This window comes from Bemisia tabaci, chromosome 8 (assembly GCF_918797505.1).
Source record: "Bemisia tabaci chromosome 8, PGI_BMITA_v3".
In the NCBI taxonomy this organism is placed as follows: Eukaryota; Metazoa; Arthropoda; class Insecta; order Hemiptera; family Aleyrodidae; genus Bemisia; species Bemisia tabaci.
The window spans coordinates 7,575,309-7,600,514 of NC_092800.1; the positions used below are offsets into that span (position 1 = coordinate 7,575,309).

The 25,206-nt window shown below is 37.0% G+C and overlaps 1 protein-coding gene, 1 long non-coding RNA gene and 1 other non-coding gene across 7 annotated transcripts; 2 read left to right on the plus strand and 1 right to left on the minus strand.

Moving 5' to 3' along the window:
• The first annotated feature begins 549 nt into the window (after positions 1–549).
• On the plus strand, positions 550–25,206 carry LOC109040919 (meiosis-specific nuclear structural protein 1). Of its 5 annotated transcripts, none has more exons than XM_019057044.2 (11): positions 550–625; positions 2,460–2,570; positions 3,226–3,349; positions 4,250–4,479; positions 5,459–5,575; positions 6,313–6,439; positions 8,249–8,452; positions 9,841–10,025; positions 14,559–14,781; positions 18,201–18,312; positions 25,140–25,206. In XM_019057044.2, the coding sequence occupies exons 2-9, from the start codon at positions 2,491–2,493 to the stop codon at positions 14,719–14,721; spliced, it is 1,230 nt and encodes a 409-aa protein (XP_018912589.2). In that variant the 5' UTR covers positions 550–625; positions 2,460–2,490; the 3' UTR covers positions 14,722–14,781; positions 18,201–18,312; positions 25,140–25,206. The 5 variants fall into 5 exon arrangements, with proteins under 5 accessions (XP_018912589.2, XP_072159808.1, XP_018912587.2 ...); XM_072303707.1 differs by lacking the exon at positions 550–625 and adding an exon at positions 744–766; XM_019057042.2 differs by lacking the exon at positions 550–625 and adding an exon at positions 776–1,102.
• LOC109040920 (uncharacterized) lies at positions 9,871–17,135 on the minus strand. The gene is made up of 3 exons (XR_011900423.1): positions 15,554–17,135; positions 14,351–14,506; positions 9,871–10,005 (listed from the first exon to the last, which is right to left on the minus strand). It is a non-coding gene; the product is annotated as an uncharacterized lncRNA (long non-coding RNA).
• On the plus strand, positions 21,452–21,592 carry LOC140225340 (U4 spliceosomal RNA). Its single transcript, XR_011900466.1, has one exon. It is a non-coding gene; the product is annotated as a U4 spliceosomal RNA (small nuclear RNA).

A 25,206-nucleotide genomic window follows, 5' to 3' on the forward strand; every position in this document is an offset into this window, starting at 1 on the left:
ACCGAGATCAGGATGTTAATTTATCGGTATAAGCAGGTGGGGTAACACTCGTTCCAAGTTATCAAGGGTTCCATCAACTTGGATGGACGACATGTTTAACGCCGATTTACTGTTACCACGCAAGGTGGATAGGAATAGTGCGAGCGCGCCTTTCTCTCCGCGTAACTGCTCAGAAAACGGCAATGTCAGTGCGCCTTCAATTTTTCACATATACAACGCAGACATCCATCAAGCACGATTAGTTGTATCCAAACGCCGCGCGCTGTTATGTGAACTGCTCGAAATCAACCACCTGACGTTTACGTTGTTACCTACTGCCTGAATGTGAGCGAAACTATACATCTCTCTCATACAGTAAACTCTCGGGTAGGATCCGGCATTCATTTAATCAGTTTTACACCGAGTGCTAATACTCTAAACCTACTAAACCCCTAGTCCGCGGTTATAATTCAGTCAAAAAGTTAAGCCAGTGCGGAGTGCGCCTTCAATTTTTTACATATGCAACGCGGACATCCATCGGACACGAATAGTCGCATCCTGGCGCCGTGCTCCGTGATGTTCGATGAGACAGCGCCACAGCGCGCGCAGCGCTTACTGCGTGGGTGTTGTGTTGTTGTGTGTGAGGGTGAGTTTGTTTTGTTTCTAACCTAACTTATCATCAACTTATCTTCCTTCCTTTCCGGTGATAACAGATTATGATTATTTCTCTCCGTGTTTCTCTACATGTTTTGAGGAAGTTTATCAGTCTTCGTTCTACACACGAGGGGTGATTATCACTTTTAAACTCGTAATTCTTTTTTATCTCAGTCGTTTGTGTCAATCAGGAATGAATCAGGAAGGCACACAGGATTAGGTATCACAAGCCACATGTTACCAGAGTTTCCTCTTATTTTACAGTAGTGCATAGTGAGACTTTAGTCTCTGCTCCAGTCCAGTTACATGCAGTAAATCATCCTTTTTTGTGTTATAAGTAGCAGTACAAGATTTACATAACACCGGATTTATTGTCACGGTTGTAAACATAGAAATTTCTAAGCGTCCAACTCAATTTTGATCCCGAAGTTAGGTGCGTGTCAAAAAATATTCTTCGGCATTCTATTACGTAAGTTAACCTTCGAACCTTTTGATCTCAGTATGTCTGAATATCATGTCATTATTTTTTGAGGGAAGCTCTGTTTGTGAGCTTTCTCTCAGAATTATTACTCCAAAGGAATCAGTATGATCACATAGGTATGTTTTAGCAAAGGCTACAGATGTATGATACCAGTTGTTCGTTGGAATAGGAATTCCTCAGGAGGATTTTACTCACTCAAGGATTTCAGTGCGCTATCTAAATTCCATGATTCGTACCTAATTCTACTTTCTCACCTGACTCTTTTCCTGTCTAGTAATCATCCTAGCCTCTAACATGGATTCAACCTAAAGTCTACTGCCTCAAACTGGTACTTAGGTACCAAAAAATAATAAATGCATGCTAAGTTGGATGGATGCCGAAATGTGATGTCTCTTTAAACTCTCGGTAACACGCACCACTAAACCTACACAGAGATTATTTGGAAGTGCATACGTATCGAAGGCCAACACACATACTTAGACCGTTCATGAGCCTTCGGTGTCAGGTACAAGCTTTTATCTTCAAGGCCCCATTGCCCACCTCTACCTAAAACTTACTCTCTCGTTGGCTCCTGATTCATATGCCGCATGATTTATGGCCACGCTGCAGTTGGGTACTTGACCTCGCTGGTGGCACCCTGGAAGACATGCTTCAACAGCCAAAAAGGCAGTGCTACAAGAGTTGCTACTTATGAGGTTGTGTTGAATCCTTCAAAGCAAAATTTCCATTAAAATTTGGGGATACGGGGAAGTGTATACTTACTACTTATCTTTGATGCAAACTTAGGTGATGACAATTTGATAAAGAAGTAGCAAGAAAAAGTTGGTAAAAACGCTAATTAGAAATTTTAGTAAATGATTTTGAAATGGTCTGAATGGGCCGGTTGTGCTGGTCATAGAATTGTATTTTGATGCTTTATTCTTGCAGCTCAACTGAAAATAATAAGATCTGTCCAAACAGCAACTTTCTACGTTGAATATTATTCAAGATTTTGTGCCTTGAAAAACTCAACCTTTGACGTCATCCGACGTGGTAGTAATACCATGTTATGCACTGCCGCAGTGGATGACGTTAAAAACCCGACTTTTCAAAGGACAATATCTCGGTTAATATTCAACGCAGAAAGTTGCTGTTTGGACAGATCCTCTTGTTTTTAGCTAATCCACAAGAATTAAGCATCAAAATACGATTTTGTTATCAGCGCAACTGGCCCATCTGCCCTGAGATGGGTTGCTTACCAGACAAGAAAGTGAAGTAACATCATTCGAGTAATGTGCCAAGAATGTCTATTTTTTTTCTCAGTGCTGTGATCATTTGTTTCTCATTATTTATTAATCTCTTTCAGGAGCTTGGCGAGGTGAATCGTTTTGAGAAAAATGCTGCCCAGCAAGGACGACTCAGTGGAGAGAAAAATCGGCAAACTTTCAGAGGATGAATTTCGGCAATTGAAGCAAAGGTAATAACAAGTTGCAAGTACCTTATAATTGGATGACTTGAAGTTAAAGGTATTACATTAGGATGAGCAGTGCGTTGAAACCAGCTTTTCTCCCTGTCATTTGTCTGGTTTTTGTAAAAATTGCTTTTCCATTGTATCAGCCATCCACAGGACATACTAGTTGAAGCATGGTGCTGATTGGCCAGGGAAGCAGAAAGGGAATCATCGGCCAGGGGTGCAGAAAGCGCTCTTTTGATCGATAGAAGGAAAAATGCGAAGGTAGTTGAATGGGGAAATAAGCGCAGGCAGAACGCACCATAACATGTGTTCTTTTTTCAGAGGAAAACTACTAAGCGCTCTCTTCTGCAAAGAAAATAGTAAAGTGTGCTTTTCATGTGAAGATGATAGTGGAGCTCACAGTTGTTCAAGGACAGCAATGTGAGAATATTTCAAAATCTGGCATTAGTTCTGAAACACATTGCTCGAACTAAATTATAGCAAAGGTGTTAAAATTGACCGACATTGCAGTCAATTCTCTTCTGCCTCCTTCAGTGTACAAAACGTGTACGGTATGTTTTTCATATTGTTGTTCACCGAAGAAGTCTTTACTATTCGTCAAATCTAACTTTTCATCCTTTGTATTCAGTTTTGCATCTCCTTTTCCTTCTTGTTATAGGCAGCAGTTGCAAGTTACATCAAAAGAACTTCAAGAGCTTGAGCAAAAACTGAGAACGGCATATATGTACAAAGAACTTGAGGCTCAAATCGAGGAGCGGAAACTTAACAAGTTACAAGAAAAGGTGATACATTTTTATCTCTCTTGCTAATTTAGTTTAGTGAATAGTTAGTTAAAGTCATGACTTTTAGGTATGTCCATTATCATCTGTATTTTGAATTTTAAAAAAAAATTCTCGGAATTAAAGGTTTAGCTTCTTTGCCTCTGAAATTGGTTGATGCCGAGTGCCTGTGATTTTTAACTGAAGGCCTTTCTAGCTTCAGTCTCATTGGTACAATTTAAGCACCTATATGTGTCAGAGCCTATTGTTAATGAGAATTCTTTATGCCAGAAAATTAATTTACACTTTTTTTTATTCACTACATATTGTAAATCATTGGTTAACATGGCAAGGTGTGCCTCGGCCCCCCATGATTTTCTCTTACCGTAGGAATGGAGGAAGTTCCCAGTCTTACTATTTTAAAAACATGCTCTTTTCAAAAAGTGATGCTTGCTTTTTCTTTCTCTCTTTATTACAAATGGATGCAATTTTGTAATAAAAGTCAATTCTCTTGCTGAGATGAAAGGTCCTTCACACTCTCAAAATCCATTTTTGTGGCGTTTCCATGTTTGCAGCTGATTGGTCAGGTGTATGAGTGGATAGTGTCTGCATCTCTGTCATACGTTTCCAAGGAACAACTTTTATTATATTTTATTCAACTCCGTCAAAAATTGTCAGCAGCAAGAACACAAAGCAAGGTAGCCTGGTAATTTTACTTGAATCAGGTGTTTCTTAAATATTAGAGAACCTGGTCATTTTATTTTAAGTACTGTCAGATTCATCTCCTCTAACTACGTAACTGTGATGGACGCAGTCTGTAAGTCTGCAGAAATGATGAGCACTCAGGAAGTTTGCTGCCATTGATAGGCGTTTTTCGTTCAATTTCTAAAATGCAAATCACCATTATACATTTTCTCTCTGTAGTTGCAGGAAGAGTTGTCACATAAAGTAACTGCTGCGATTATCAAAAGTGGAGAGCTGATGGAAGAGGAGAAAGCTCGTGAAGCAGCAAAGAAGAAAGAGATTTACAGGAAGTGCCTAGAAAACCAAATTTACTTGAACGCTGTGAGAAGGGAGGATGCTTTCAGACAATTTTTACGGGAGAAACAAATTATTGATGACATAGCTCGGGCTCTCAGAGAAGAAGAGTTGCGGTAACTATATTTTAATGCATGTTTTACTCTCATGTGTTAGTGAATAAAAATTTTGTGGATGATCAAGTGTGCGAAAAGGGGTTAGTTTAGATAGATAGTCTTAAGAAAGACGGAGGTAAAATACTTGCAAAGTAAACGCTGATTTACCAATAATGTATCTATCAATTGAGGAACCGCGGGCTGAAAAGGCACTTCTAGGTTGTGTTGTTCCAGAATCTACTCTAAAATTCCATTTCCTGTAAGGGAAGTGATGCATGCGCCCTTGCAATTCAATGAAATTTTCAATTAATATTCTTCATGATTTTCCAATGTTCCATCAAAAAATTTCTTGATAAATTATTCAACAGCTTCTTCTCTAAGACATAAATTATCAACGAAGATTCTGAAACACCTTAACCTAAATGTGCCCATCTTGCACCCAGCGCCTCAATTACTGTATCACCTTAATTTTAAGCTATTGATTTACAACAATAAACTTCTGTAATCCTTCCAACCATGAACATAGGTTTTATTTTAGTGCCAAAAGACAGCAACATTGTGAAAAAAACAATCAGCTAAAACGTGTAAAAATGAGTAGACATAAAACACAAGTTATTAACAGATAAATTTGTGAGAAAGTGGTTGTTACCTTGATTGTACTTTACCTCTCTCTTTTAGAATAAATAGGTAATATTATTCAGCTGTTGGGCATCTTAAAAGAAAATTAAATAAATCATCCTAATACATCATTAATGTAGGAAGCGCTTCAATTAGCCCCCAGTTTCTGAATTTGAAAAATAGATATTGTCATAGAGTCACTATAAGTACACAGTTTGAAGTCTGAAGACTTTTTTAGAGAAAAAATTTGTAATGGCTCCCTCGAAAGTATAAAAATGACGTTTATACAGAAACGGTACAGTAATGACTTTACACCCAATCTTTATCCAAACTTGGCAAATCTGCTAATATTTTTCAATTATGTAATTTTAATTTTTTTCAGAGCTCAAGAAGCTAAGCTTAGATTGAAGCAACTGACAAAGGAATCAATTGAAAGTTTCCTGAAAGCACGAGAATTATGGAAACTTCGTGAAAAAGAAGCACAAGAAGAAGAAGACAGGTCAGCACTGAAGCTTTTAATTTTGTTTTTACTAATACATCAGGAGGTTATTGACTACTTAATTTTTCTGAGTATGCCTTTAATCTTCTATTTAAAATATTATGAAGCAAGCAGTCAGTCTTCTCCGTTCCGTAAATGAAATTGAAATGCTGTAAAGATTTCAGGAAATAAATTTTACTTGCACGAGTGCTCAATTATTTTGATCAATTATATGTTTCTCCTGGAGACTAAAAACAGTTTGTATGAAGGCGCAAGTCATGAATTTTTATTGTTCATAGGGTGAAGAGACAGGAATGCTTGAAATGATGCATAATCCAGCACGTCTGATCATAATTTGTGCAGATTTTAGAAAATACTTGAGTTTGTGTGATTTACTCCCTTGCAGGGGCTTTTAAATTAACAAGTACAGTGCCTTCATTGTACTTGAAGCACTCGCCTTTGACGTGAATAGCAGTTTGAAAATCATGTATCTCAGGGATGTGACCCAATTACGTGTTTTCCTTTTTTATTTCATTTCGCTTTGAATGTGCCTCAAAATCTAGCGGTTGTTAAAGGTAAACATAGAACATGCTGAGGTGTACATTAAACAATCCGATTTTTGCCATAGCTTCATGTTTCATGTTATGTGTTACAAAAAGAAAACATAAGAAATTACTCACTCAATAGTAAAAGTTGGTCCTGGGAAAAGATAAGAGCATTCTGTTAGAACTTATTTCTTAACTTTATTCTGATTTCAGGCGCATTCGCAAGTACCTGGCGGAAGAACAAAATTTAGAGGAGAAAAGAAAGAGAGCCATACAGGAAAAAGTTGAAAAGCAGGCCAAAATTCAAGACTTAGCTGCTCAAAAAATTAAAGAAATGAAGGTATGTTGTTCTTCGTTAGCTCCGTTGAAAAAAGTCTATCAGAAATTTTCTAATCGAGAGATAATCTATAGAAATGCGACTTTCTTTAGAGAAAAAGACCCTCAAAATTGGAAAACTCAAAATTCAATTACTGGTACCGGTGTCGGTACAATAGAGGAATGTTTATTGAACATTTTCACATGGAATTCACCCAAAGGTGCCTGATCAAATCAGAATTTTGGTTATTTGAAGTTTGTAGTTTGCAATTTGAAGAGCATAGCTTCAAAAAAAAGCCGTTTGAGTTTTTATTTCAAAACATTCAGAGCTTTTGAATTGTTGAATTTAAGTTCAAATTTACATCCTTTTTCATTGCAAAAATATGTGTTGAATTTGACTTGGTTCTCTTTGCAGGCTGAAAGGCTTTCTTGTTATTAAAACTAGATAAATTATAGATATCATGCATCTCCCATCAAAAAAATTTCGGAAGTGCAGTAAAAGTAAAGTCATCTTCACTAGTAGCATTTATAGAGATTCTGCTGTGTTTCAGATCACATCTAAAAGATTAATTTCTCTTAAAATGAAAAATCCTTGGACCGCCGTTCTCACAGAAATCCTCTGAAGAGAAAATTGCATTTTAATCATTTTATTTTGGCTTCTTTTGTCAGTGAAGCTTTTGTAGGATCTTTTTTTAGTATTTAAAAAGTTTCCTCAGTGTCTATTCAATCGTATATTTCTGTAGACTCTGTGTGAAAAAATCAGCAAAAGCTGTCCTTTTTACAGTTTTGAGACTGATTTTTGGAAAATATAGTTCATCAAATGGACCTTAGTTCAAATAATATCCTTTCTGTGAAAAACGCCTCATTCTCCGAGAGAAAATTTCTCAATTAATGAAGCATCCAATCAATTGTATAGAAGCATGTCCATAATATTCTTTTTATCAAAACATTTTTCAAATTATTAAAACTTGCACAGTTTTTTTATCTTCATATCGTTGATTACAAATCCATGTTAATTCAATGTCACCCTACGTTTGCAAATATTTCCAATTCCAAGTAAAATTTATTCCAAGTGATTGCGGTATACTCACGGGTCGTAAGACAAATAATACTGGTCGTAAATTCCAACTTACCAAAATGTGTTCTTGATATTTGTATCTTTGGACATTTACATACTGAAAATCTCAAAAATGTTTACTATTCATGGTTAGTTTTTTATTTAAACTACATAAACTGAGCAAAATCCCAAGCTGAGGCCATTTTGATGTTTTCTACGTCGCGTCAATTTCTTTCTAATTTGCTTTATAACCAAGATCAATTGTTTACATTTTCCATCATGAGTTTTTATTCTCAGTTAACATTTCACATATTTTCAATTTTCTCACAAAGTGAATTTTCTACCTCATTTTGAACAATGTAGTGTGAAATGGTTATTTTCTTTACCCGTAGAATGACTCTGAAGTGATTTGAATAGGTGAGAACGAAAAACACCAACTCGGTAACTCGAAAATGCTCAATTTTCCTTGAAGACAGTTAATTTACTTAAGATCATTGAAGTTAGCGCATCTGTTCCAACTTGAACCTTTAAAGTGTCCATAAGTACTTGTCTTTTGGCAGCAAAAATCTTTTTCTTAAACTAACTTCTTCACCTACTGTGCAGTTTTGTGTGTGTCTTTATTATTTTCATTTTTTCGAGTTGGTGTGTTTTCTCTCTCACTGATTCATTTAATATCAACATCAGCCCAAATCAAGCATCAAAAGTTTTTTTTCTTTTAATTTGATCAAAGATAATTTTTCCATGCCTCCTAACCAAAACCTTCATTGAAAATTTCAGACTGATGACGATGAAAGAGCAGAAATTATTGCTGAGTTGATTCAAGAAGAAAAACGACAAGCACTGGAAGAGAGGCATCGAATGGAGATAGAAAATAAGATGCGGCAGAGAATGGATTTCGTCAAATCATTGGAAAAACAGCGGCAAGAGGAAGAGCAGAAAAGAAAAGAGGAGAGAGAAAAAGACGCTCTCTTTGCCCAACAGGTGAGATGCACTGGACATCATTGAACATTTCCTATTCAACTCAAGAGCATATCTTTAGTAGATCACAAGACCTGGTGTAAATGAGCATGCAGCAACACATGTTTCCAAATCCACACTGTTTACAGGATGCAGTAGATGCATTGGAAAATGCTCAAAACTATTTCATAATGCATTATGTAACACATAATTCTGTGTGTTCATAATAAAAAGCTGTGAATTTCATCTTCGTGGGGACTAACGAAGCCAAAGCCAGCATACGTCAAGTTTAAACATATCAAATGCAAATAGTTAGAATGAAATAATTAGTTGGGTAATTTGACACATTCTGGGATCAGCCTAATTACACCAGTAATCTAATTTCCTTCCATCTTTAATTTTTTGAACAGGAAACTAAGCATCAGTGAAATTGGTAATTTTATGATTATAGGTGTTCTTCGTAGCCGAAGGTAAATTCACTGGGAATTCAAAGGCATTGAGTATTTGTTTTCTGTCAAGAATGTGAAACATGAGGGAAAATTAGGCAATGTTAAATGCAGTATGGCTGATTCTGAATAAATGCATTCAATCATATGTCATTGTGTAAAAACTCACTCCATTATCTTGCATTTTTTGGTTTCATTATATTTAATGATAATTTATCCTAAGCACGTATACTACAATTATTTAGTATGGAGCATACTTAAGCAGTGAATGCCCAAGTGAAAGCACTGAAAAATACAAGCAGAAGTACACGATATCGGTGTTTTTTGGTATTTTGACTTTAAAATTAAATATTTAGTATTCTATTGAGACAAGTAACTCCTAAATTTCTGCGTTTGTAAGTCTTTGAAACTAGTTTGAATAAGACCAACAACAAAAACTACCAAGTGAAACGAATTTTAAATACATTGTATTGGGTTGCCACAGTTAGAAAGAACTGGAAAATCTCAGGAAACTTTAATATTTAGTGAAAATCAGGAAATGTCAGGGAAAATTGTCTGACACAAATCGTTAAATTACCGTTTTTCACTCTCTCAAATTTTTTACTGTTTTTAACAATGAATATTGCATTTTTGGGCTTAGAGTTGTTGATTTTCAACTATCTGGCATATTGTTAAATATCAGAAAACTTGATCAAACTTTTTCAGGGAATTCCGTGGCAACTGTGACAATAGGTCACTCTGATCCACCTGAATTTTGAACTGTTCATAGAACGTTGACGCCTGTGAACAGAAAAAAGATAGATCAAATGGAGTATAAACATGATTCATCAAGATGAAGATGATTGTCAGTCTGGATAGAATCACATCACAATTTAAAGGACACAAGCTCCACCAAACTATGTATCTTATTACTGCAAGGCTGAAAAATTTCATTTAATAAAATTCGTGCTAATTTTCCCTTTTCAGATGATGGATAAAATGGCGGAAGAGGACAAGCTAGAGCAAATGTCTAATGAAAAGCGCAGACAGAAACAAATAGCTCACCGTCGTATCATTCAGGAACTGATCGAGGCCAAGAAACAGAAACGGGAAGAGGAGCGAAAGCAAATGGCCTGGTTTGAGCAGCTCCAACTTGAAAAGGAACAAGAAAGGTAAAGTGATCTTTTACGTCCAGAGTTTGTTGTAGATAGGCAGTCATGAAAGCAGAAAGTGTTACAGACTCTCACTCTCTTATCGCTCAAAATGTATGCTTTTGACTTACATTGGAGTAGCATCAAGCTTAATAGATTCTTGTCCAAACTTTTCACTGAAATCTTAAAATCTTAGAAATGTAATGGTCTCCCCTTCCTAGTTTAATTTTAAGGTTAGTTCAGCTTTATGTCTCAAAAAACCTCATACAATCCTAGCATCCATGCTTAATGCTCATTTGATTTCTATCGTACGGAAAATATTCACAGCAGTCTTCTGATTTCATCCCAGAATTGAAGAGCTGGGTATAGAAAGGGCACTTCTTGATTGCAATGTTGCAAAATTTCATCCATCATATTGGCAAAAGATCGTCTTTGTCACTTACATGATTTTGCCTTGATTTTTGCTGCATTGGGAGGGTTCTGTTTACTTCGTAATTAGTCTTAATCCTGCATTAACAACGGATTGATATTTCTGTCTCTTGTATTTTCTGGGTTAAAATGAAATCGTCACATATCGACAGTGTAAGTCCGCAATCGCATATCTCATTTGCGGTGTCTGAAAATCTCCGCCTCTATATTATTTTTTTCAAGTAGAACAAATTGACATCAATTTTGAAGTTTTTGCAGAATTTTCTTTGCTCAGAGAAGAAACAAGCAGGAAGCTCCAACGCATTGGCGTCGGAGAGCGGCTCTGGGGGCAGTAGTTGTAGTCAAGAATGAGGGCCTAGACACATTTTGTCATTGATGTACAATCCGACAACTGTCGATTCATGTTTTGTAACTTAGCAGATTTACGTAGCCGGTGTATAAATGTGTATTGGGCTTTGATATGGCGAATACATGGCATTATCACTTGTTGTATACTTTTAATTTTGAAAGCTCTTTGGAGGTCCGCTTCCTAAAAAATCTCTGGTTGATAAGTCGTTTAGCGAGGCTGCAAAAAATTTGCATTTTTATATCTGAAAGTGTAGGTATTGGTTTTTTGTATAATTGTTTTTTTGGATTGCTGGAAAAGTAACGCATACTTCTATAATTTAGGACTGAGTCAGGGAAATATAAGGTTCGTTAAATAGTAAATATTCCTAGTACCGTGTGACACTATTGTTAACGAAAAGTTTTTGCAACTTGTCAAAGAGGTTGTTGAATGATCTTCGAATAACTTTTGATGAGCTAGAGGTAATGGTTCTATCTGCAGCTCGTGGACTTCTGTACGATATTGTCCAGAATCATCTAAATTTTCAAAAAGTGTCCGCTTGTTCGATACCCAATTTGCTCATTCATGCATACAAGGAGAAGCGCATGAAAGCTTTAGCAGACATTTTGGAGATGAATCAAGAATTAGATGAAGAATTTATGACTTAAATCACGGCACCTTAATCACGGGATGACCTTAATTACGGCAACTATTTATTGTCCATGAGATGCAGATGGTTCCATTTCCCTAGCTCATCAAAAGGTATTCGAAGATCAATTTCATCAGCCACCCGTACGAACCACGTTTCTAGTGACCCGTACTTGCTTCGCACGTATGAAACATACAATCAGAGAAAACAGAATTCATCTTACAATAATCAATAATCAGTAGGACATGAATCGTTGCGATGTATAATACGACATTATAATGCGGCATTACTATTGTAATTCATTTTAATGGATTAGGGGCATTATAAATCATTATTGCCACGTCGGAATGAAATGTTGTAGACTGAATTGAAAAGCATGTTGGCAAAATTTATTATAAAAATAGTATAACATGTAGGTACATAACATAAAGGTAATACAAATTAAATGATTAGAGCGTGTATATTTCATTACATTATAGGTATATTACAATCATTTTTGTCATTGTTGGAAATTTTGATAGTTTGAAATTTGATAGTTGATAGTTGATAGTTTGAGAGTTGAAAATTTGGTTATTTTATTTAGTTAAGGTGATTCGATAGACGCCATATTTTGTGTCAGAATGGCATGCGACATATCCCATCAATTGGTTCCATTTTTTCATTTACTCATCATTTTTCTCCAATTTTAAGTTTCGCAATTCTGTTTTCAGGAGACTAAAGCACTCACTTATCAATTTGTATATTTATATTGAGTTAAGGGTAGAGACGTATTCCTCACCGGAATTGAGGAATGGAGGTGTTACAGTAAGTCCGGCATTAGGTTCCATTTCGACATCAGCGACGATCAACGCTACGATACTGGAAGCCAGTCTTCCGATATTAAATCCCTAGCGGGGAAGAAAAAAAATGCCTAGATTTCGCTAAAAATCCCTAAATCCCCAGATTTGCTCAAATATACTTAAAAAATCCCTAGATTTTGCAAAAAGCGCCATTTTTTAATGAAGAATCATGATGTCATTCGATGTAGCGATTTGCAATATTTAAATCTGATTGGCTCGTTTGAATTTTGGCGCTCTCTGAAAGCAGTGCTAATCCAGACCAATAAAATGAAAGAATATTAGTTGATTTCTTATTATTAACAGGTTGAATGCAGTTGAATGTCAAGTACATCGAAGGACGCAATCGTTTTAATTTCCGGCTTATTTGCGGGGAAAATAGTGTTGCCAAAAAGGCCTACAAAATATAGATGAAAAAATGTTTTCGATTGTCGAAGCTAGAATTGAGGTTAAAAAGTTGATTTTTGGTAACTTTACCTCATCAAAAAAAAATCCCTAGATTTCCTGAAAAATCCCTAAATCCCTGGAAATTCCGGAAAATCCCTAAATCTAGGAATAAACCCTTAGACATCGGATGGCTGTTGGAAGCATTAGAGTCAACATTTGAAACGCTGCTGCAGAATTTGCCGGGAGTATAATCGAGTGTTGAAAGTCAGTAGAATTGAACAATGTAATAATTGCTTTCCGAAATAAGCGTTATAATAAAAAAACAACGAATCTGAACTGTTAATACTGGAACACACCTTCTGTAAATGTACCTTGCGAGAGATAAGTAAAAAAATAGATGTACTGGAGGAGAAGTGCTTCTCCACAGAGTTTGAAGAAGGAAAAAAAATGCCCAAATTTACTTACTTCAGCATTTTCGGCAAAATCACTGCAATTTCCGAACCTTTTTCTGGCCAGGGGCCAAAATTAAATGATTATGAAGGGCCACTTAGATGTTGTAGATAAAAATAGGACTGTTGAAAAAGTCGCCGTTTTCAATAAATATGTTCCCGGAATGGAAGAGTTAGGTTAAAAAATTTAGAGTTAAAAAATTCCCATGAGCCGAGTGCCGTAGGTTAAGGGCCCGTTCGCCAAAACTAATCGGAACTGTATGAATGAATTGCTCCTTTTAAAAATCAAAACAATATCGAATTGCGATATATTACACAGTTAAGATAGGGCTATGTCCTGTCGTAAGCGGCGACATACAGTCGATATCATTTCAATAATCGCCCCAATGGCCACGATAGTTGTTAGACGTTTACGGTTTCCCTGGTAACCTTTGTTTGCTATCAGCTGATATCGAGTAAATGACTAGGAAGCTCCAACCCAGTGGTTAAAGCTTCCTTAACCGCGAAAACTTTAAAATTCAAATTTTCAAATTTTGAACGTAAAGTACATTTTTTCCATCACGAGATAAAAGCACAAACAAGTTTTGAATTGTTGACTGTATCACCATGATTCCAAAAATACAATACACAACATAGCATTGACTAACAATAAAACAGTATGCAATAAAATAAAGTCATGACAAGGAACATAGCCGAAAATGGCGCCGATTCCCATCAACCAACGCGCGGTCTCTACAATGTAACATGCTGCATTGATACTCCCCAGCTGGGACCGTCCGGAATAGCAGCTCTAGTGCAAGCACCAGAGCCGCTAAAAGCACAGCAGTTTCAAAGAACTGTCATCGAGTAGTTTTCCGTTTACAAAATAAACTGTGACAGGAAGTCTGTGACATCGCAAACTGAGTCATGTGATTGCCAACTTACACCGTCGATATTTCAAAGCCTTCTGGTTTTTTATTTTATTTTTTTGTCTTCACCTTTCGGAGATTTTACAGCAGCCGTTCCCTAGATTAAGTTGTTATTTTATTGTGTGTTTTTGGCTGATCAAGTTTTTTCCTCATTGTAAGGAAAGCAATTGCCTGTATTTTCTTAAAACTTACACTGAATATTCTCTATTATTTTATAATTTTCTACACCAAAAATTCCAGAAAAGTTACCTCAAAGAAAATTTATTTTTTCAAAAAGAAACAAGCCAACCTCATATCTTTAATAAACCAAATATTCTGCTGACAGAGGTGGAAAATCAAGGAAGTAATTAAGAAATTACGTACGTTGACTAGTGTTCAAAAAAAAAAAGTTAAGTAAACCATGGAGTCTGCAACGCCGCCAATGGAGATACAAGGTTTCGAACTTTGGCCATTGATATGGTGCTCTATGAAGTCGGAACACTAGTTTTAAGCCAATCCAGCTCCTGAGTTAAACCAAACCTGTAGGTGAAATAAGAGTTAATTTTGTTATTTTTGAAATTCGTGTTTTCAGGTGCAGACTAATAGAAGAAGAAAGGCGCAGATTGCTGCAAGAACATGCGGCAAATTTAATAGGGTACTTACCGCGAGGCTTGCTCAGAGAAGATGATTTTTCATACCTTGGGGAAGAATTCAGAAGAGATTTCCTCAGATCGACAAACAAAGAAAATTACTGAAGCAGTTGCTTCCATTTCTCCTGCTGCAAATTTTTTTGAAGCTCGAGATGATCGAAAACTGTAAGTACATCAGCTTTTCTACAAGGACGTAAAATTATTTGTGCCCTATTCCTTCTGATGCACTGCTCAAGTTTAGCTCGCTCATACATAAAATATAGAAAGAAAATAAAAAGTAAAAATAGATAGAAAATGTATCTTTGTGGTTTGCTATAACACATCTGGAAGCCACTCATCGGCACAAAGAGAGGGAAAAGCTTAAAAATTCGAGTCACAGAAGGCAAGAAGAGAAGTTGAGTTCAAACTGGCATAAAACCCTAGCAGTTCTGAAAAGCACACAATGTAACTTTTAGGTTGTTCACACTTCTTGTATGAATATTGCCTAGAATATGGTCTATTATGCCATTACGGAAATACCACAAACATTGATGCCAAACCAATTAAGTGCTTGCGGCCATCCCTTTAGAACTGCGGATAGCTTAAAGCTATCGCTGTAATATCTATGATAAGTTGATTGAGGCGCCTAGAACTAAAAGCGACAATCTCCATTGCCCTGTCTAAAAATTGTGAAATCATTATAATTTTAATATTGAAAGAACAAGAAAGCCTCCATATTCATGTTTTCTTGTGAATTTTCTGTTATTACGCGAGGAATTTTGGATAAATGTTAAAAACAGCTGGAAGTTTTGGTTGCCTCTCGTAGAAAATTAATATGATTGCTCAATTTCTAGACAGGGCAATGGATATTGCTGGTTTTGGTTCTAGATGCCTCAATTGAATTTGACTTATAGTGGAGTCTTGAGTAGTTTTTGAGTTTGTTCCTAGTTTCCCTGACCTCAGATGTAGACTGAGCCCTGGTCTCCCAATTTGGTACACGTCTTTATACAAGATCTGTTATGAGTGTCAACTACTTTTTGCTTCTTTTTTGCCAAACTGGCAATTTAGATACACATCTTTCGTTCACATGTGTCTGAATATGAATGGAAAATTTTCAAAGCGAATGTTTAAAAATAAAAAGACATTCAAAGTGACTCTATCAGTCTTCATCGCGTCAAGGTTCTAAGTGTCCTCATTAACTTGATTACTCAGTCATTGATTAATTGGGCTGATCTGTTACTTTTGACAGGTGATGAATACCTCTTTTCTCAATACAGCATTAGTCAGACTATATACCCTATCATTTTTTACCTACTTTTACTGCTACCAGGAACTGTTTATTTTTCCACCCACTCAATCAAACTTCTCCAAGAAAGTTCAATGTTTTTTTTAAGTCTCCAAGCATTTATCTTTTTCTTAAAAGCTTGGTAGCCTTAATGATGTAGGTATTGAAATCTCTTCGAATGAAAAGAACTCTAACAATCTTAGTTTGCAGAAAATCCAGGAACAGCCTATTGTAATTTAACATTCAAAATTAATTTTTAGTTGACCTCTAAATAAAATTAAGAATTTGAATCCTTGAAAAAGCTCTTTGTCCCCCCATTTTTTTCCTTTTCTTTTTATGTTAGACACTGTAAGTATCATAAAAATCAATTTCTAGTGAACTATACTCTGTAAAAGTAATCCCAATAATGAATTTGAGGTGTAAAATGAAAGAGTTTTTCTGCACAAGTCATGTAATTAGAAAATTAAAAATCAACTTACTTGCGACGAAACTCTAAGAAATTCTAGAATTTTGTCGCAAGTGAGTAAATTTGTTAAATTTTTAATTTTAATGGATTTGAGGGTTTGGAAAGGCTAGGGAAAGAGGTACTGTCAGTTGGCTTTTTTCAGGGGGGGGGGGGGGATCAAAGACAAGCGAAGATAAGCAACATCACAAGCTGACATCCTCTTCTTTTCGACTTCGGAATTGATAAAGTAGACAGAATTTGTTTTTTGGTGAGTCCAGAGCAGTTGGTTCAGGGCACAGTCTCGAATTCTCGAAAATTACCCAACTTGAAACCCGAAGCAGTGACAAATCGAAAGTCTAGAACCCGACAAGTTTTTCCCCCATCATGAGCGAGAGAGGAGCTATCACGGCTCGCAGCGGCGGCGCCCACATTCCCATTCCCTATCTCTTATCATCACCGCGTGAGTCAGTCGCCGGAATGATCATCCGGTCGGAGCGGACGGGGGCGGGGGAGTTCCGGCGATGAATCGATATATCGCGACCGTCGCCGGGGCGCGCATCCGTCTCGCGCAGGATCGACCAATCGCGAGCGGTCGATGACGCAAGCGGCGCTGTTCGCAAGGTCACCGTCCGCGAAGCGCGTGTCACTTGCAATCAATCGTATGTACACGCCGTTGGCCGGCGAATCCAGTGTCGATTTGCGCTTCGTTCGTTGGGCTTTCTCGCTGGACGAGCGCCTTGGAAATTTGATTTTTGTACGAGTTTTGGACCCTATTCGTCGCGGACTTCAACCGTCACGGCCCCTCCGGAGGTACGTTTTCTGCCCTCGAGGGTGGGTGGTTCTCGGTCTGTCATCCAGAACGTCATCGTGTTGTATCGTTGACTGTGTTGACTGTGTTGCCATTTTTATCGGTTATAGTCGGATTCGACTGGAATCAGCCGAATTGCACCAGAAGTTGCCTAGAATTGCCATAGTTCCCTCTTGAGAGCTTTGATATAATGAAAGCTCCACCGTGTGAAATTCTTGACTTTTTGCAACCTGGAATTACCTTCGGGGGAATACCTACTTTTGTCACCTTTGTTGATTGTGATGGTTACAAAATACACAACTCAGTTGCGATATTCAAGAATCCCTGCTATTGTTGTATTTTTTAAAACGTAAGACGAGTAAAGAATATTGTTTTGAATTTTACGGAATAATGATGACTCAAGTTGAAAAATGTATGCTTCCATTGCAATGTCTAAAAATTTCCAAGTAATATGTGTTTTTTCACAAACTGATTGTGGTGGACGCACGAGTCGTGAAGACAGTAAGTTGGAAATGTAGCAATGTGTGTGGAAAACCCAGAAAACTGGAAATCTCAATAAATGAGGAAAAATAGTGCTTGAATGAGTTTTTTCCCCCTGTAGTTAGATTTCCAGTTTTCTAGGTTTTTAATGCTCGTTGGCTACATTTCAAACTTTCCGTTTTTATTTTTTCCAAGAACGGAAAGAAAATTAAGCAGATTATCTCCTAGGAATTGTCTATGAATATTAGCAGAAGAAAAAATTTACACAAGTTTTAAACAAAAAACAAAAAGAACTGAAGACCTATTTTCTTTTTCAAAAAGTAACATGCGAGGCCAGATTTACCAAGTCACTTTTGAAGGTACACATTTTTCAACTTCAGTCAACATTTTACTGTAGAGGGAAAAACAAATCATTCCATGCTCGAAAAACTGATTTCCATTAGTCGTTCTTCCAAAAAATAAAATTTAATAAAGAATCTGCAGTATGGCAGATCAAGAGATGTGTTGTTGACTTGCACCATTTCATATTATCACACCCCGCCTTAAAACAAAGTAAGCACTATTAAATGTATCTCTAATCATTTCAGATAAACACAATGCAGGAGCGAGAAGGGGCAGAAAACCAAGAAACAGATAATGCTCAACCAATGACTTTCCAAGAAAAGCAGCGCCTTAGTTTCAACATAAACAGATTAGCAGGTAAGCGAACTTGATCAGCCTTCTTACTAGTCTTTTCCATTTTATCCGGCCAATTTTTTTTATGGTTCATACAGCCTTTTATGCACAATTTTTCAATGTATTATATATTTTTTCTAGCCCTCCCACCCCTTGCACCGACTTGAAAATACTTAAAGTCTGTAAAATTGACAAAACATACTCAACCATACTTATAATTTTCGAAAGAAGAACCCATTTTATTCCAGAAACTTGTTGAAAAATCAAACTTGTGAAAAAGCAGTGAGCTTGAAGTATTGCACAGTCTTCAGTAATGGCGTGGTATGCAGTATGCAGATCAAATGTTGACTCAGGCTGAATCTTATCAGCCAACACCAAGAGATGCTTTGCTGCTTTTTTTTTGTTGGTGCTCATGCAATGATGTCATTAATTTTCAATAAATAAATTTAAAAAAAACATTTTAAAAAGCGGGTAACAAGGCTGAAATTTCACAAATAAAACCAAAACGTTGGTTAACAACATTCTTGCTTTGAAAGGTACAGCCAGGTACTATTTTAGATTTTTTACCATTTTTCTTTTTACTATTTTATCCAACTGAGGAAGGCTGAGTTTTCAGCCGAAACGTTTTGGTTTTATTCATGAAATTTTAGCCTTGTTACCTGCTTTTTACATTTCTTTTTTTTTTTGTTGTACATCTTGTCAAAGGCTGCGCAGCGTCAATCATATCTCACGTTATCAATTTTGAATCTGTGAATGAAAAGCCCCAATCATAAAAGCATTTACTCAAAAATATTTCATTTTCAGTGATCAATTCCACAGCATGCACACTTTATAATAATACTTAAAGATTTGCAAAAATAGTTGTTAAATATACTTGAATACGCTTGAATTTTGAATTTTTTTGAATTTTTTTTTCAATCCTGCATGAAGTATGTTGGAGTTTTCTCTGATTGAAAAAAGAATATTTTTCGTAGGCACAGCCGCATTTGTCAGTATTAAAATAAATTATGTTGATCATCTGATAAGCTCTTGGATATAACCATTTTAATGGGCCTGGAGGCTTATCAATTAATATAATTTTTTAATGTTTCAACATTAACTGATGAATTATACCTATCATGTAGTTAAAAATAAAAAGAGAAGTGTGGCTTGGTCTTAGTTTTTCGTTACATCATCACTTTCTCGGTTGTATACACATTTCATCTCTCTACAGGGTGATCCAAGAATCCTGTATCACCAGTGACTGGCATCACGTCTGTACCTTATGAACAAATTAGGACAAATTTGGAAGTTTGTGAGTGCTCCTAGGTCAAAGGAAACTACTTTTGAGAACCCCTAAAATTTTAAATGGACTTCTCTGAAAAGGGACAGGAACCCTATGGGTTAAAGGGGTAGTGCGGGGCTTTTGGATAAGTAATTAAACAGAAGTTTACTTATTAATTAATATTTTCATCTGCCAAAAACTCAAAGTCGAAAACAAAAATTAGTTCGTGAAAAGATGGAAAGTTTATTTTCTACGTTAGGTCTTATGGAGGAATAAAACTTCAAACCTCTTTTTCTCAGTTTCAACTTGATGTGGGTTGGTTGCTTCCTCATAAACTCGATCCGTTTGCAAGGTTATGGCTCTTTAAATTTATTTTATTTTACTCAAGTACTTGATTTTTGAGGAACTTGAAAATAACGCTGAAACGTGAGTTGAATTTTCGCAGGGTACACAAAACCCCTTTAGTAAATTTTTGAACTAATAAACATATTTGTAAATGAATTTTTGCGATTCTAACATAGTTTAAAAGTGCTGTCTAATTTTGTCATGTTAATGGCACCCATGAATCGAGATACCATAGATTTTATCAAGGAGTTCGTGGTTAAAATTCCAATTTTTTTCTTCTGAACTCTCCCTAAAATACTTTTTTCCCCCTTTTGAAACCTTCGATGCGCATTCCTCTTAATTTTTTTTACAAGTAATCGACTTAGACTTTTTTTTTTTTTTTTTTTTTTTTTGCAAAAGAAGATGAAGTTTTGTAATTTTCGAGATAACCCTAGAATCTTCACATTAATTTTGAACTACTTTGCTGTACTTTTTCGGAACTTCGGCACCATTTTAGTGCAAGAAAACAATTGAATTTTTGGAAAGGGTTTGCAACATTGCGAGATTGTGGATAAGTTTTAAAGACTGTGTAAAGTTTTTGAGTCACGAGGATCTCTGTATTTGGCAACCTGATAAAATTCGAAAATGAATGATTGTTTTGAAAGTATAACTGGGTGTCTAGTATCAGGATTTTCCCGATTCTATCAGGATTTGAGGTCTATCAGAGTTTAATCCTGATTTTATCAGGATTTGAAAAAAAATCGGTCGTTAAATCAGGATTTGAGAAAAGTCGACCGTCCACTTTTTTCCCGTTAATCATTCGCTATCCGTCCGTTAATTTTTCTCCGCAAAAAGTCAGGATTTGGAAAAATTATGAAATTAGGATTTAGCGGTCAAAAATCAGGATTTCCTAAAATAAAAAAAAAAAAAAATTAGACACCGCGTACAAGCAATTTTAAGTTACTGCGAAAGTATTCCAGTTTCTTTCGAAAACTGTTCCGATTTCATCAGGATTTGAAAAAAAATCGGTCGTTAAATCAGGATTTGAGAAAAGTCGACCTTCCGCTTTTTTCCCGTCAATTATCCGCTATCCGTCCGTTAATTTTTCTCCGCGAAAAGCCAGGATTTGACCAGGATTCGGAAAAAACATAAAATCAGGATTTAGCGGTCAAAAATCAGGATAAATCAGGATTTCATCAGGATATCTCAAAATGAAAAAAACTAGACACCCTGTAGGCAATTTTTAGGTGCTGCAAAAGTACCCAGTTTCTTCGTTTTGGGAAGTGCCGGTGCTTTCGAGCTCACGATATTGAGTCAAAAAGTAGTTGTGGAAGGAACTAGCAGTAGCACGCAGTGCAGTCGGTAACGCTGCGGCTGCATACGAACGACGAGTGGTGCCTCCCTCTCCCGACGATAGTACCGCAGCCTAGCGGCCGACTGTCGAATTAACAATTCTAGTCCTTCTGGTTCTCCCGCGATCCCGCAGATAGCGCTATGTATGCTGTTATTTCTCGACCTCACCATTTTCTCATCGTTTCATTTGAATGGGGTCCCGAGTATGCCCTCTTCACCATTAGCTTTGCGCAGAGGCGATATCGTAACCAATGAAGTTCATCTGAGGTGCGATTATTGCTAGTTGAAAACTTTAACCAATACCCCGCCACGTGAACGTGAAATACCGTTCGCAATGGCAATTTTTGAATGCTCCTACGGGAGCTGATCACTGTCTCATCTCCCGTCTTTTCCACTGTATTATGCAGTACCGACCTATTGTCTCCCTAGACTAATTTGGCTAATACTGCTGTGCTAAGAAAGAACGCCGTATGAGCCTTCAGAAGTTGCCAAGTTTCCTTCGATAAAAAGTGAATTTACTCGGAAAATTGTGAATATTTCCCCCCAAAATTTTCAGACAATTTTTTACGCAATTCAATCTACAATGTCTGCATTTTTTTTAAAAAAAAAAAAATGTGCATGAATGTCGTCAAAAATACATGTTTTGTCAAGGGAAATTTGGCAACTCTCAGATGCTCATACGCCGTTCTTCCTTAGCGTACGTTGTTTCTAAAATGAGCCATAAATTGTTGTTCTTCATTACAAAATATAGTGTAAATAGTCCTTTCCCTGTACAAGGTTTTTCAATCCACGTGTTAAGCTTCAGTTTTTCCGAGATAGGCAAAAAAAACGCTCGATTTGTCATAATTAGGATATGTCACAAGCAGAGGTTCCGCATTTTAAAATCAGGGCGTCTAGAGACCGGGAAAACCGGGGAATGTGAGGACTTTTTTTTGGGGTCGGGGAAATCAGGGAAAACGTCAGGGAATCTGCAAAAAGTCGGCATGACAGGGAATTTTATTTTGCAAGCGATATTCGTTTCAGGGAAACGTCACTGGAAAATCTTCTAAATACTGCTAAGGTGCGACATTATCGGATGACTGTTTTAACGCTAACCAGAAACCTCTCTACCGCTAAGATGGCTTTACGTGATGACTTTCACTGCTAACCGGAAAATTTTTCACCGGTAGGGTGACTTTCCCGGATGATTTTTTGACCGCCAATTATAAAAATCTCTGCAGCTAAGGGTTTCCAGTTAAATGCAGTTAAAAAACACAGCTGACTCTCACGGTTCGCACACACTTCTAAACTTTTCCAGGTAAATGCAGTTACAAAATTGACGAAAATGGCGAAAGCGAAAACGGTAAAGTCCCAACTTGCCAACCGGGTGGAGCTCTCAAGTGGTGTTTCGATGACTTTCAAGTCAGAGAATTTCATCAGAAATCAGGGAAAAGTCAGGGAATGATAAAATGAAATTTTGCCAGCCATTCTGGCGATACCGAGATGAAATGCTTGTAATTTATGAGGATTTGATGGATTGGTCAGTTGCGTTGGTCGTAGAATCGTGTTTTGATGCTTGATTTTTATACACTTTCTCAAAATAATAAGATCTGTCTTATCAGTAACTTTCTACGTTCAATATTAGCCGAAATATCGCGGTTTGAAAAATTCGGTTTATGACGTCACCCACCGTCGTAGTGACACCCCTGGTTTCTTCCACCTTGCTTTCATCCGAGTTTCACGTCGTACAACCAGTGCAAATATGCACCACGCCAACTGATGGAAGCAAGGTGGAAGAAAGAAAGGGTGTCACTACCGTGGTGGATGACGTCAAAAACTCGACTTTTACAGGGGCGATATCTTGGCTAATATTAACGTAGACAGTTGCTGTTTGGACTGATCTTATTATTTTCAGCTGATCTACAAGAATCAAGCATCATAACACGATTCTGTGACCAATGCAACTGACCCATTCGGAGGAGATATCGCGTACCTCTCGCGAAATTGAGACGAAACCCACGCAATACATATCTCACTTTTTAATGAGTGGAATCCAAGTGAGCAACTATTCGAACTCCGGAGTAGGTTTGTGGTATCACGCGAAATTGAAGGAAAATCATAGCTCACAGCTTATCTCAAGTTACGGACGTTCGTGAATATTAAGCTCGCATCGACACCAAAATCGCGTAGTTTTCCGCGATGAAGTGAACATTTTTTGATCTTTTGTGATTATAATCAAACGCTGAAAAATTTGCATTTTTGCCACGATATTGAGTGAAACTCCGCGTAATTTTCAATGACCTTACAAAATAGGCTATTTGTCGCAGTATCTATGCGATTATCGCGTACTTTCTGAATTTGTACGTAAAATCACTTGAAAAATCGCGTATTTACCGCGATACCGAGATAAAAAGCTTGTAATAGGCCTGTTGCAAACTTTTGCTAGAGCAAGAATAAGCGTTGTTTCTTATAGAAAATGGGTCAAAAATCACGATGAGCGCATCGGCAAAGTCTGATTTGCACTCCTAACTTCACAATTTGCGTGAGGAATTTGCGTCTTTTTTTTAAGTTCCCGCTTCAAAAACGATACCACGGCACAGGTGAACATTTCGTTAGAGGAGTCGTTCCATTCAACCCTAGCCCACTAGAATGGTTTGCAATACTCAACATAACCGACGCTATCGAGACGGATCTTTATCAACGTGAGGAAAACGTGAATGTCAACACGCCAGGTTAGTTAACAAATGGTTAGAATTTCGTCCCGGCACATGAGTTTAGGCCAGTTTTGGCGGATTGACGTCGGCCATGTTGAATATTGTGCAGTATCCTACTATACAGAGGTTGGAAGGGACGCGGACGCCTCCTCTAACGAAATGTTCACCTGTACTGTCGTATCGTTTTTGAAGCAAGAAGTTATAAAAAGCGTGAAATTCTTACGAAGATTGCGTGAAGTTAGGAGTGCATTCCAGACTTTGTTGATGCGCTCATCGTGATTTTTGAGCCATTTTCTATAAGACTCAACCCCTATTTTTGCTGTAGCAAAAATTTGCTACAAGCCCATCTCTGAGGACTCGATGAATTTGGAGGAGATGTCGCGTACCTCTCGCGATATTGAGATGAAATTCGCGCGATTTTTCATTTCTTAAGAAGAGGAATCCATGTGAGCAACTATTCGAACTCCGGTACAGTTTTGCGGTATCCCGCGAAATTGAAGGAAAATTGTAGCCTGTCCCAAGCTACGGTCATTTATGAATATTAAGCTCGCATCGAAAACAAAATCGCGTAGTTTTCGCGATGAGGTGAACATTTTTTGATGTCTTGAGAATGTCACCAACCACTGAAAAATTAGCGTTTTTGCTGTGATATTGAGTCAAATTTTGTGTATTTTTTAATGACCTTACGAAAAAGGTTATTTGCTGCGTTATCGATGCGATTATCCCGTATTTTCTGAATTTGTACGTAAAATCATCGAAAAATCACGTCTTTTCGTGACAAAAAAGCCATCACGTGAAGTCACCTTAGTGGTACTTAGAATATTTTCTAGTTTGAGATACGGCACCGACAAATAACGTTTTATTTGACGGCACCGCACCCACGAATAAGGAATTATTCGACGATACCGTACCGATGAATAACGCCAACATCAATCGATTAACTAATTATGATTTAAGTTCTTTTCTGAGCATCAATCAGGAAATATTAAATGACCTCTTTGAATAGTTGATTTCATAGACGCTGACATAGAAGAAGGAGCAGATGTATTATAGAAGAAAAATAATTTGTCTCGTGGTTTTTTCAAAGTTTTAGTTGTTGGATGATAATTCTCTGGTCGATTTTGTATTTCATATTATACTCGTAGGCAAGATACCATCAAAAATAAAGTGACCTACTAACTAGCAAGTTCTAATTTATATGTTGCCATATTTTGCAGGAAGTGACTTGGCTGAGATAATCAACATCATTCAATCCCGAGAGCCTCGTCTGTCGGAGAACCCGGA

What these genes read in the sequence shown, in the direction of transcription:
- LOC109040919 (XM_019057044.2), top strand. Translation starts at nt 2,491, where the DNA reads ATGCTGCCCAGCAAGGACGACTCAGTGGAGAGAAAAATCGGCAAACTT. An exon ending in GCACAAGAAGAAGAAGACAG is followed by an intron (nt 5,576 to 6,312) that starts GTCAGCACTGAA and finishes TTCTGATTTCAG; the next exon opens with GCGCATTCGCAAGTACCTGG. An exon ending in CTTGAAAAGGAACAAGAAAG is followed by an intron (nt 10,026 to 14,558) that starts GTAAAGTGATCT and finishes TCGTGTTTTCAG; the next exon opens with GTGCAGACTAATAGAAGAAG.